General features: G+C 42.1%; 1 protein-coding gene across 2 annotated transcripts in view; it reads left to right on the top strand.

Moving 5' to 3' along the window:
• The first annotated feature begins 438 nt into the window (after positions 1 to 438).
• MTHFD1L (methylenetetrahydrofolate dehydrogenase (NADP+ dependent) 1 like) overlaps positions 439 to 13539 on the top strand; it is a 269374-nt gene continuing 256273 nt past the window's right edge. For both annotated transcript variants that reach the window (XM_060240830.1, XM_060240823.1), the window contains exons 1-5: positions 439 to 1410; positions 3667 to 3751; positions 5401 to 5448; positions 5535 to 5588; positions 10207 to 10331. In XM_060240830.1, coding sequence (XP_060096813.1) covers positions 1208 to 1410; positions 3667 to 3751; positions 5401 to 5448; positions 5535 to 5588; positions 10207 to 10331 — 515 coding nt within the window. In that variant the 5' untranslated portion in view covers positions 439 to 1207. The remainder of the gene's footprint in view (positions 1411 to 3666; positions 3752 to 5400; positions 5449 to 5534; positions 5589 to 10206; positions 10332 to 13539) is intronic.

Below are 13539 nucleotides of genomic sequence, written 5' to 3' on the forward strand. Positions count from 1 at the left end.
TCACTATACCTAGCAATCCTACTGCCTGCCTGTTCAGCCTCTTTCACTTAAGGGTTCTTTCCCCATGTCTGGAAAAAAATATAAAAATCTGAACCGGCAAAGTCTGTCAATTCCATCTAACTTAAACTTTCAGATTAGAAGGAAACTTGCATTTTTTTTTCAGAAGTGAAGGGAAGATTTCACTTTTTGCTCTATTAAAATATAAGAATGCAGGCCCCACCACTAAAATGGTGGCTGCATATATTTGTTTTTAAATCAAAACACAGGCTTTGGTTTCAATATTAAGAATTGAAATTCACAATCTCCATTTCACCTTCACTTTCTTTAATTATCGGGGGGAAATAATTAGGAAAGTGATTTTTGCAGACTGTTTGCCACTTGATAAACGAAGGGGACAGATTTTTAAAATAAAAGGAGACTTTAGTGCAACTGTTCAGGAGAAATATCTAGATTTTACTAAGAACATCGACTTAATACAACAAAAAGGGGCACAGACGCGTTCCTTCTGATCCTGGCGACTGCAGTTAGTCCGCCACAAGGCAGGAACCGGAAGTAGTACCATCCACTAATATTGTAGCTAAAAACTCAAGCCAGCACTTTGTTACCGGTCCAGCTCCATCGTTGTGGTTTTCGTAAGCACTTACGGGAGTTGATATAGTGTTGTTTGCCAACACTATAGCTTTCCTCTGAATGGCCCACGCTACTAAACGTAGAGGACATCAGAAACAGATAAGCCTTCTTCCGCTTCGCAACCCATCCATGCCGCAGAAAAAACAAAGATCGCTGTAAGATTCCGCTCCAACAATGTTCCGGACAGCATTTCACAGCATCTTTCCACGGCAGTTCAATGTGCTATCTAAATCTGCTTATTGGGGAATTACTCTGACGCGCAGCCTGCCCAGCACGGCTGCAGGAGCTCTGCAGTTCTGGCGCCGCTTGGGCTTGCAAGCCTTTAATCTCGGCAATAACCTGAAGATGAGCTGCGTCACAGCCACGGGTGCCAAGCAGCAGAGAAGCCAGAGTCGCCTACGACCAGCCCCGCCTTTGCAGGCACTGCCCCTATTGCCGGCGCCGCCGAAGGCCCGCTGGCCCCGCGCCCCTGCCCCGCCTTTCCTTGGCCTCAGCTCCTCCTCCCCGCGCTAGCACCTTTGGTGCCTGTGGCAGCCCCAGTAGCCGGCCTGCTCGCTCAGCGGCTCCGCAGCCCACGATGAGGCTTTCCGTGCTGTGCCGTTTGGTCTGGAGAGTCGCCGCGCCGGCTGCGAAGAAAAGCGGCGGCGCTCAAAAGCTCCTCAGTCCTGGGAAGGGCTGTCCCACACTCTTGCCGCGCCGGGAGATCTGCAGCACGTGGAGCTGCCTGGCGAAGCAACAGGTGGCCCAAGGTAGCGGGCGGTTGCAGGGCTCCCTGGCCAGGTAGGTGCGCACCTGAGCGTCAGGGGCGGGGGGGGGCGGTGGCGGCGAACTGTCCACTCCTTGCTTCCAACCCACTTCATGGCCAGCAACTTGGTAAGCGGGCCGCCACGTGGGAGATTTCAGCGCATGCTCGCCCTCCTCTGGTGCCCGGTTGTCGCTGATGCAAGAACGACAGCGCTTTTTGCAGCCAACCAATGGGAAAGAAGCGCAGGGCTCAGCTTCCTTTCAGCTACCGGAACGCTTAACTCGTTAAGCAGTTTATGGCATCGTTGGAGTTATTCCGGTGTAGACCTTGAGAAGCGTTTATCTCTTCAAGACTTGCAGAGGGAAACCCCGCCAATTTTGGCTTCCCACGTCACTGTGCTCATTTAGTTTTGCCAGCTTGGGGTGGTGATCCGATTTCTGTGCCTGTAATGGCCGGAGCAAAGAAAAAGTTGCTTCTAATGAAATTCCGTTTTTTAAACACCTGTTGTACTGTGAACCTAGTCATGTTCACTTGTATGTACTGAATACAGAGGGACTTATTCGTTTGTAAGTGCTACCAGGCGCTGTACCTGTCAGGATGGGCTTGACAACCATCTCTGTACAACTGGTGCTTTTTAACCCTCTATAAATGCAATGTGTAATACGTATTCCAAGAAGTAAATTGCACTGACCTCAGTAAATTGCTTACTCCCATGTCAGCCTATAAAGTTTAATTCATTTTTGTTTCCTGGAGCTTGAGTTTAAGGTCTCTCAATATGGTATCAATCTGTCTCCCACATGTGCCTCTGGTAAATCGATCACAAATCCGTGAAAATCCCCCTTATTTGCAAACAAAACACCCAGATGGAATAAAGCTAGAGTCCAATGACACCTTTAAGACCAACAAAGTTTTATTCAAGGTATGAGCTTTTGTGTGCAAGCACACTTCTTCAGAAAAAATGAGATGGAAGAAAACCAAATTTATAGACAGGGTTGAAAAGCAAATTAGCATATAACATGATGATGACATTTGAGGCAGAACAGGAACAACAGGCCAAGTGTGCAGGGTCAACAGCTGTATGAATCCAATTAAAGGGGAACAAGGGTTGAAGCAATAAATATGTCAAAATAAGAGACAGGTATGGAAGACAATCTTTTCTAATTGTGGGAAGTTAACTGAGATTCCTTTAAGACACCCCATTTGTCACCCCTCAAGCATGATGGTAACAAACTGCATTTCTTTTTTTAGCTGGGGTGGGGTGAAGTATATTTCAGGTTTCTTGCATTGTGTTATAATCACTATATGTTGTTCTGAATACTATACCAATATTTCTTTAAAGGTGTTCTATCAGAAAAAAATCTATTGCATTGCATTACAACGGTATTTCATTATGTAGATAGATCCAAATAGGCAGCCGTATTGGTCTGAAGTAGTAGAACGAAATAGGAGTCAATTGCACCTTTATGACCAACTTAGTTTTATTCAGAATGTAAGCTTTCATGTGCATGCACACTTCTTCAGACGAGGAATGAGGTACAGTAAGCAGAGACACATAGCTGGTGAGGCTTGGAATGCCAAGTGGTACAAAGTTAAAAACCAATAGCAGAATAGTAGAATTAACAAATTCAGAAAACCTTTGATCTGGGTTGTATTAGCGTGGGAAACCATAAAACAGTAACATGTCAGAATGTGAGAATGCCTGTTAATTATTCTATTGCTAATAAACCTGGGTCAAAAAGAAGGCATTTCTTTCCCATAAGTTTTTTTCCTGTCCAACTAACTTTTTAACATGTGACATAAATATATACATCATTCTAGTTTGCCATTAGGAAAAAATAGTGGAAGATGGGTTTAGTATGTGTAATGAGCTAAACAGCCAATATCCCTTGTTTGAGTATGTCAGTACAAAAGCATTATTCTGATACATTATCCTAAAAGAGAAAAACATTGGAATACTGTGGATATATTGCCATACTTGGTGAAAGTGGGTTTGACATATGTAATAAGATAAAAACAAAACAAAACAACATCTCTGTTCAGTCCGGGAGAGGTGTTTGTTCCAAGTTTCATAATAGTTTGTAATTCAGAATAATGCTTTTGTATTGACATACAATTGCAATTCTAGAAAAAACATCGCCCAACATTATGCCTGGAGATCAATTGCAATTTTAGAAAAACTCAAGGCCCTGCCTACATATAAAGATGGTCTTGGACTAGCTGGTAGGAAGCGTGAGTGGTAATGTAACAAATAGCAACACACTGAATGTCTTTCTTTTTATTATTTTTTTTAGAGACGTCATTGAAAGCTCTAAGAAAGCCCTGAGTTTATTGCAAATAGAACATCCTACTTTTAAGCCAACACTTTCCGTAGTTCAGGTAAAAATTATATTTTATTTTTAAAGTACTATTCTTGCTTCTCCAGCAGAAGAAAGGCCATAGCTGGTGATTGCACATGTATTAATGCATGTATTCCAGGAAAGTAAAGATGTGCATCTGAGTTTTAAAGTGTAGTAAGAGCTGTAGGAAGCCTTGATCATGAAATCTGTGTGACTGTTCTTTTATACTTAAATACTTTAAAGTATATACTTTAAAAAATGCAAGTAGGGAGAAGTTCTTGGAACCATATTTCCATTGGGATTCAATTTTCCATTCCCCGGTCTTTAAATATTGTGAATTTGTAGAAGTTTTTTCTTTCCCTAATAACTAGCATCCTGTCCAGTCCTAAGACAAATGTACACTGATCTGTTGCTAATTATATATAGCTGGAATATCCAGTGGGTATTTTTTCCCTTCCATGTATGCCTAGAACCTGGATTCAGAAAGAAGCAACCTGCTTATGCTTGGAGTTTGTATAGCCATCCATTTGCAGGCAATTGAACTTCAGTTGTCACACATTTGTTGCAGGCATTCTAGATGCCTTCCCTCTCCAGCACACTGTAATACACCCTGGTTCTTACTACTGCATTGTTTCTATACAGTTGTTTGCTTTTTGTTGCAGATCTTCTGGCATAATAGAAACACTTCATAGGCTTTCTGTACTACTTTCCTTTCTGTGAAATGCTCCTGAATGCCATGCTAGCATTGTTTCAGCTTGTGTCTTTTTTGGGCCCATCTTGCTTCAGTGTAGCCTCAAGAATGTGAAGGGGTTAAACTCCTGTTGAAAAGCTAGGTCAGCAGCCTGGGAATGGCTTGGTATGCTTTTGCCTAGCCTCATCTGGTGAGTCAGCTTCCTGGTTCAGTCAGACCTTTCCACAGCGATACATGCCTTAGTAACATCTAGACTAGATGACTGCAGTACACTCTACTTGGGACTACTCTTGGAGACTGTTCAGAAAGTTGCAGCTACTGCAGAATGCTGACGCTAGACTGCTGTTTGGCTCCAGTTACTGAGAGTGTGTGAGCTTGATAGCACAGCAATTACACTGGCTTTGGATCCACTTCCGAGCCCAATTCAAGGTGTTGTTTTTGTCCTTTAAAGTCCTACCTGGCTTAGTACCAGGTTATCCAAAGGACTGCCTTCTCCATACTGCTCAGGAATTACAATCACAGGGAGAGGCTCTCCTTACTGTCCCACTAAGCTCATCTGGTGGGCAAATGAGAGGGCCTTTTCAGTGGCAGCCTCATGATTATGGGACAGTCTCCCCAAAGAGATGTGGTTATTTATTGATAGTACTAATTGGAGATTTTAAATTGTAGTCTTTACAATTTTTAATCCTTTTAAAATTTATATTGCTGGCTGCCTTGAGTTTGGTAGAAAGACAGCTAATAAACATTTTAAATCAATAAATACTGTATTGTAAACTGGCATTCCTGTTCTGTGTTACACTAAAGAATAAAAGCAGATTCTGTTTCAGTTCAACAAATTCGAATCGGTATTGCAAGTTTCTGAGTTAGGATTGCTTTCCATTTTGTCTTTGCAAACAGTTTTTGATTGCAATTTTTCTTTGAAGCCTGCCTTTTTCCTCTGTTTAAATATAAATTTTATATATTTATATATATATAATTTGTCTTGTCATCCTGCCCAGGTTGGTGATGATGATTTGGGGCAAGAAATGAGAAACTTTGCTGAAGAGGTAAGAGTGTGGCAACATGATTAAGTTTTCAAATTAAATTGAAAGATGGCATATTTCTGCAACAAATCAATTTTTTTATTTTGCAGATTGGACTGAATATTGTATGTAGTTGTCTCCCTTGTGATTACACCGAAAGTGAGGTAATTTTATAATTTTTATTGAGTCATTGAATGGATAACATCTTAATCAGTGGCATTTCCCCCCAAATTCTATGTTTTTGTTGTTCAGTCGCACCGCTGAGTCTCTTTGTGACCCCATGGACCAAGTCACACCAAGCCCTCCTGACTTCCACCATCCTCCGAAGTCTGCTCAAATTCATGTTGGTTATATCAGTAATGCTGTCCAGCCATTGCATTTTTTGCCATCCCCTTCTTTTGCCTTCTGTCTTTCCCAGCATGAGGCTGTGCTGTTTGAAACAACATAGGGTGCTATAGAATTGAGTCTGCAGAGTTCAGTGGGATTTACTTCACAATAAGAGAGGGTCGGTCTTTCTTGAAGGTAAGGGTGCTTAGGACCTGACTATACAGCCTGTTCTTATCTATCAGAAGCAAGTCTTGCTGGGTTCAGCGGTGCTTACTGCTGGGTGTATATGATTGCATATGATTGCAACCTTACTCCTTAGCTGGGCTTAATTTAATACCAAGTTTTTAAATGACCCCAGCAATATATCGACTGGCTATGAATATGCTACAGCTTTCTAAAAATAGCACAGGAATTCAAGGTTAAGACTGATCATCTTTGGTGCCTCAATTCACCCTACCAGCAGTAAGCCAACGGTTGCACTTGCTCTTGCTTTCTCATAAAACATGAGCAGAATTGTAGATGCTGTAATTCTGTTTGATTGCGATTTCTCTGAGGCTCTTAATGTAAGAAATGTTCTGCATTCAATTCAGTATGTCCTTCTGTGCAGTAAGAACTTTGTCAGTTGATTGTCATTCTGCTGTTATTTATTCCTAATTAGACCGTTATCAAATTCTGTGCTTGTGAAAGCTGTCAAAATAGTATAAAACTTTCAAACATCTCTATGAGTTTCTTAAGTTGCTGTTTTCTGAATTCTTTTTAGTGATACTGTCACTCTCTCCTCACTGTCTTTGCAAAAAAATAATGCAGTGGGTGGAATTGTGAAAATGCTCTGTGTAGTAGCAATGTGAACAGAAAATTTATTCTGGTTTCGTTAGTTGTGATTATTGATTCCTCTCTCCCCCCCTCCCCCACCCCAGTGGTTTGGAGGATATCATTGTAATTGAGGTGATGTATACACTTGTTTGAGTGAGAGAAACATTCCCCCTTGAAACGCTCTTTCCCACCCAGTTGAGATCAGAGTTTCATTCACACCTCCTTTCTGGATTTCAGGTAGATAGGGGAAAGGGTTCCTGTTTTACAGGTCTTTGGAAATCTGTCATGCAGAGGCATGATTCTTAGGTTCACCCTATCTTTCCTTGCTGCCAGGATAGTTGGAGGTCTACTTTAAATAGAAAAAATAAGGAGCACTAAGCCCTTTGTGTATAAAGGAATCCAGCAGGCATTTCAGCATATTTGTTTCATGTCTAAATTGACTTATACCTGCTATTCATCAGAGAGTTGATGGCTCACTGGGAGAAAAATTAAATCATTCATGCAGCAAAATAAGGCACAAATGATAATGAGCTTTACAACCTTTTGCCTCTGTTTTCTGTTCTTGTACAACCCCCCCCCCCCACTTTACATATGAATCAACAGCCTTGTACACAAGGCTTCCCCCTTTCTTCCCGCATTTCTTTATTTTCCTTTCTTCTTCCCATTTCTTTATTTCTCTTTCTTCCTCCCATTTCATTTCCCTTTAATCCTTTCTTCTCCCCATTTATGTATTTCCATTTATTTCTCTTTCTTCCCCCATTTCTTTATTTTCCTTATTAACCTTCCCCCCCTCCATTTCATTTTCCTTTCTCTTCCCCATTTCTTTCTTTCCCTTTCTCCCCCTCCCTCCCTCTTTCTCTTTTTCTCTTTCTCTCTGTGAAGCCTGAGTGGTGGGCATTGTGAAGGACTGCTGCTGGGGTATGTGGGTGTATTTAAAGGTCTGCTGAGAGCAGCTACAGTTTCCACATGAAGGGAGGGAGGGAGAGGTAGCAGGGGTGAGGGGTGGGAGCCAGCTACCACCAGTTCAGTTTGATTTGATTATCCCAGATGGTGGGGCCTAATATGCTAATATGTGACCTAATATGCTAATATTAGGGGATGTGGTCTAATGTGCTAATGAGTTCCTGCTGGGCTTTTTGTACTAAAAAAGCCCTGGACCTAGGCATTTGCCTATGGCAGTGGACTGGGAGGGTGTCTGTGTGCCAGATTAGGCTCTCTCCACATGACAATTATTTGCGTTGATTTTGCCGGCTGAATCATTCTCCCATGGTGGAGCACTGTTTTTTAAGCTGATAATTTTGTATGGCCCATGAATGATGTTATAAATATCCAAATGGCACTTGGTAGAAAAAAGGTTCCCCACCCCTAGGCTAGGCATTTTTACAGATGAAACAAGGCAGACATGTTCAAAAATTATTCAGTTAGAAATGTTATATATCAATTTGGCTAACCCTTCCCCATAAAACAACAAAACAACAACATAAAGAAATTCTGAAAAATAAAACAAGATGGCAAAGAAACAGCATAAAACGTTAAACACTATAAAATGATGTCCATAAAAGTGTATTTGGCCTAGATGGAGAACATAAGAACTTTTACAAAATGGCAAATTAATACTCTTAGAAAGAAATATTTTGGCTTGGTGTATAAAGGACAGACAGGAAGGTACTAGGCAAGCATCAAGGGTTAAACTATACAAAATAAGGGTGACGGCATCGGGGGGGGTGGCCTAATATGCAAATCAGTTCCTGCTGGACTTTTTCTACAAAAGGCTCTGTGTGAAACAATGGTGACATCAGGGGGTGTGACCCAATATAAAAATGAGTCCCCGCTGGTTCCCATTATTGTTCTTGCTAATCGTTTACCCCATTTCCACTCACTGGGCCGATTCCTCACCAGTCTCATGCTCCTCTTTCTTATGGTGCTTCTGCCCAATTTTGCACATGCTTCTGTGGAATTGCAACCTGCCCCATCTCTTTCCCAAGTTCTCCCTTCAAAATCCGGTTTTCAGAGAATCCTACAGCCATAGAGAGGTGGGGCAAGTTGCAGCTTGCCAGCAGCATGTGCAAAAGTGGGCAGAAGCACCGCAGGAAAGGGGAGCATGAGACTGGAGCGAGGCTAGTGGGGAATTGGGAGTTTCAAGTTCTGAAGCACTGAGAATGTGGGGAGGTTTGGTGAGGTGCCATTATAAGATACCAGACTACTGAAGGAACTTGGCAGCATCTTACCTGGCTTTCAAGAATTGAAAAACATGATTTTTGCTAAGCAGTAACCCCATGCCTCTTTTGTGGACTCTCTGTTGGTAATGGGTAGGTTTGTTCCCTGCCACAGGATGGCCTGGTGGGCCAAATTTTTCCTGCAAGGAATGCAAGACAATGACTCACTTATTTCGCAGAAGAAATCTAGTCCTATTAAAATTGTGAGTCTGTATTTGGGAAGACATCACATAGTTTGCATTCTTTCTTGTAACATATTCTTTATTTTTTTGTTGAACTTGGAAGTTTGGACTTCCCTCAGGAAGTTTCAGCACTTTAAGATTGCTGCAATTTCACAGTATCTTGGTGTGCCTGTAAAGTGGCTAACAGGCTTCTACCATTCATCCCCTTAAGTCATATCCGTCCAATCTGGAGCAGTGTCTTTAGAGTGATCCAGTATTGTCTTACAATATAGTGCAGCGTATGTTGCAGTTCATTCTTTGCTATGAAATGCTCTAAAGAGACGGAAGTATGAGAGTGTACAAGATATGATCCTAGGTGGGAAGCTGGCCTCTGAATTTCAGGGCTAGAAGGCAGCATCAAGGGAAGGCTTTGGCCTCTATATAGGGACAGATTGGCCATTATGCCTACTGGGTAAAGTTCCGATGGGCTGATGACCAATGGGGGCACCACAACCACTGTCTAGCAAAGTAGGCAGGAGCCACCACTGCTGTAAACTGGCACCCCCTGTAAGGGAAGTGGGAACTGTTGCCACTGCAAACTAGTGGCCCCTGCCTTGTGGGAGCCAGTGGTCCCCTGGACAAGGCAGACATGAAGTGGTGACTACCACTGCAAGCCAGCAGTTCCCACTTCACAATCCCCTTCACTTCATCCAGCCCTGCACAAGGCAGATGAGCGCAAAGTGGGTGGGAGCCGATGCAACCACAAGCCAATGGCCTCCATCTCATATAATGTGGGTGAGCACAAGCCAGCCACAGAAGCCCTATCAATCATGCTCCTTCTCTCCCTCTGTGGGGTGGGATGGCCCATCTTCCTTCCCCATCCATTGTGTAGCAAGCCTGTTGTGTGTGGCTGTTTCGAGGGCTGTTTTTGCCTCTCAGTCCATCATTGCCTCTAAGACCTGTTCGTTGATCTTACAGAGTAACTGGTCTGCCTGTTTATGAAACAAGTTCCTGGACTAGATGGACCACCATTCTAATACATTAGGGCTTTTCTTATGTTCCTGTGGAACTTCAGAGCTATCAATGCCTTTCTGTTAAATTCTTCAGATTCTGCAAGTGAAAAAGTATAACTGATTCTGTTTCTTGATGAGCAAACTTTTCATATTTTTAAACTCTCAATGAATTCTGATTAGTTAATGTTTTAGTACTGAAGGCTTCTGACTCTTAAAAAAGAAATCCAGTGTAATAATTATGCTAACTTCTAGGTTGCTGACGAAATCATAAAACTCAATGAGGATCATAATATTCATGGCCTTGTACTTCGTCACTTTACCAAGTCATATACCAGCAAACTAGTGAACATCGTAAAACTAGAGAAAGATGTGAATGGGTAAGTTAAGTACTATAAAATACAAATGTCTTTTTAGAAATGCAGCAAAATACCAGTTTTTAGCTAATGGGTTCCACAGTAACTCTGGCCTGGTTTACATGGGCAGCAAAATGAGATGGTAAGATTCCAAAGGTGACATTTTTAATGCTCATCCATGTAAACATTCTCTGACAGTTACAAACAAAACTCATAATTTTTCTAGTTTTTCACTACTCACTTTCTGCTTACAGGGAATCATTTATGTAAGGGAATGTCTAAACATGTCATCTCTCACCTCCAGTCTGAAGTGCTTTGTACCAGCACAGCCTATTCTATTGCTTCAGCACTCTATCACCTCACTACTGTGTCATGTCATGTATATTTAGATATCCTATGATGACTAATTTGTATCAAGGAACCACTCTTGCATGAGAGGAGAGCCCAAGAGAAAGCACTGCAGACATTGGAACAAATCCAACCTATGCATTTGAAAACAAATACAAGGATTCTATTTAAATCATGTTGATAAAGTAAATTTCCCAAGTGCAGTTACAAAAGACACTTTCTAAAAATATTTGATTATGTAGTTCCAGTCTCTTGGCAGCATTTTGCATTCCAGCTCAGCTGATTGTCTTTATTATATTTATTTGTTAACCAAGGTAACAAAAAACACCTTGGTTATTCAACTAAAAGTGGAAGGACTGAGTATATTAGAATAGTAATCAGAAGCTAGTAGTTTGTAGACCACAGCCTTCAGAGATAGTGTCCCCTCCCCTCCTTTAGTTTCCATCAGAGGCAAAAGAGGCATTTGAAGGGATTGTTAATAGGGATGGGCGCAAACCAGCTGACAAACTAAAGTTCATCACAAATTTTGTCCTGTTCATAGATTGTGAAGAGGCCACAGGGAGCAGAAAGCAGTGGTTTAAATAGCTCAGAGCCTAGGCCCCTTTAAACTGCTGATTTGCGCTGAGCAAACTGCTCTGCATGGGTCAGCTGTTTAAAGGGGCTTTCTTCAGCAGCCAGCCCCTGAGATAGCCATCCCCTGAGCCACATGGAGCAAACTGCTCCTGCAGCTCAGCTGTTTCAATGTTCTTTCTTGGGCAGTGCTAGTGGCAACCCAAGAAAGCCCCTTTAAACAGCTGATCCACATGGAGGAAACTGTTCCTTTAAACTACTGGTCTGTGCAGAACTGTATGGAAACCCCTGCTTTCTACTCCCTGCAGCTGGCTGCCAAAGAAAGCCTATTGAACCAGCTGAGCCACACAGAACAGTTTGCTCTGCATGGATCAGCTATTTAAAGGAGCTTTCTTTTAAGTACCCTACTTTCTGCTCCATGCAAAAAGCCGCAGAGAGCAGAATTGAGGAGTTTAAACTTTAAATGGCTCACAAATAGATATTAATTGGGTCAGTTTGCAACCAGCCTCCCAGTTGGTATGGGTTCATGGTTTAGTTCATGATTCATCCCTTAACCGCAAAAATGTGTTTGTGCCCATCCCTAATAGTTAGTGCTGTGGCAACAAGGCTGACTTGAAGGTCTTCCCTAATGGCAATGGAGCAAGTATGATCAGCACATGCTTCTTATCCCCATGCTTCTAGTTCATATCTAAAGCAGGAAATTACATACACCTCCCCCACAAGGAATATATGCATTTTCCCTAGAAACTCATGCTTCCTCTGTTGCTGCTTCTGGGTCATATTAGAAGTCTGGTAGGGCCTTTTAAACAAAAGGGCTAGTTCCTAGACAGATCATTCTGTGCTCAGTGACACTCCAGCTGTTAACCTGGACATGGGTAAAAAAGATTGGGAAACATGTATGAAAATGTATTTGGATTTCAAAATGGTTGCCTTAAGAAGGGAACACTGTTATCTAAGACCCACTTTCTTTTGTTTTTGATTTGCAGCCATAGTGTCATTATCCTAGTTTCTGAGAATAATTTGATTGTAGAAGTTTGCCTATATACGGCCTCTGCTAATAATAATTGAATTAATAAAGCATGTTGTTTAGGAACTCCAGAAGCACTTTCTATTTCTGTCTGATAAATTTTTAACAGACTTATCCTGTTCCTTTGTATGGAACCTACCCGATCAAGTGACTTTTCAGGTTGTCACAAGCAGGGAGGGTGTCTGCTGATTGCATCACTCTGGTACAGGTCTGTTTGGGAGGGTCTAGAGCACCCACCCAACCCCTGTGTCCTTCTTCTTAACAAACACCTTCTATCCATGATCAAAAAGCTGTGAGGACCCAGTATAACAATAATAAGTTTATTGTAAGTGCTCAAGAACAAGCGGATTTAATTATTACTGCACCAGTGAAAATTAAAAAAACAACAGTAAAGGTAGTGCAAAAAAAAAAATAAAAGCCCTGACACAACTTAGTATACATTCCCTTCCTTCTGATTCCAGCTGATTCACCTCTCCTTGGATGAGGGAACCTTCCTGCTGCAGCCTCTCTCCAGCTCAGCCTTTCCATAGAGATCATAACTTTCCTCTCTAACTAGCTTTTTTATTCTTTCATCTCAGATCCCACTCCTCTGATCTCCACTGGGTAAATTTTCCCTCCTAAACTTCTGTCCACCCAATCAGAAGGACAAAAGGGATCCTGGGAAATGTAAGCCTGGTTGCTACTCTAATACAGGCTTCCCTGGAGCATTAGTCTGCACTAGGCCTAGGATCATGATGCAGGTGGACAGTAAAGTGACTATCAGGGACCACCAAACAATCCAAGGACAACTAATGGCGCTACAATTAGCGTAAATGGGTATTGAATGTTGTTTTATGTGTATCAAGGAATCAAGCCCACTGCCACCCTACCATGGGAGGCCAGAGCTGTCTTCCTTGGAAAACAAACCTCAGGCTGTAAAACTACACAACCTTCCCGGTAGACTGTCGCCACTCCTTTTATAGGTCTGGGGCCTCAGGAGGGAAAAAAGGAGAAACTCCCCCTACCCTTACCAGGATTACTAACAGCTTGCAGCCCTGCAGGATAGACCACCTGCAACCTGCAGCCACATCCAAAAATACACAGGCAGTGTTGTGACCAAGAGCCTAAAGCTCTGAATCCCCTGGATAGTTCTAGTGGGCAAACACACAGACCAGTGCTAAAAATAAAGGCTTTTTATTTAGAAAAAGCAAGTCAAAAGTACATAATTAAGGCAGTGCAGGGAAATAAAAAAATGCTAAACATAAAAAAGACTAACCAAACACACAACATTGGACAGACTAGTTTTAT

Source organism: Heteronotia binoei, chromosome 1, assembly GCF_032191835.1.
Source record: "Heteronotia binoei isolate CCM8104 ecotype False Entrance Well chromosome 1, APGP_CSIRO_Hbin_v1, whole genome shotgun sequence".
In the NCBI taxonomy this organism is placed as follows: Eukaryota; Metazoa; Chordata; class Lepidosauria; order Squamata; family Gekkonidae; genus Heteronotia; species Heteronotia binoei.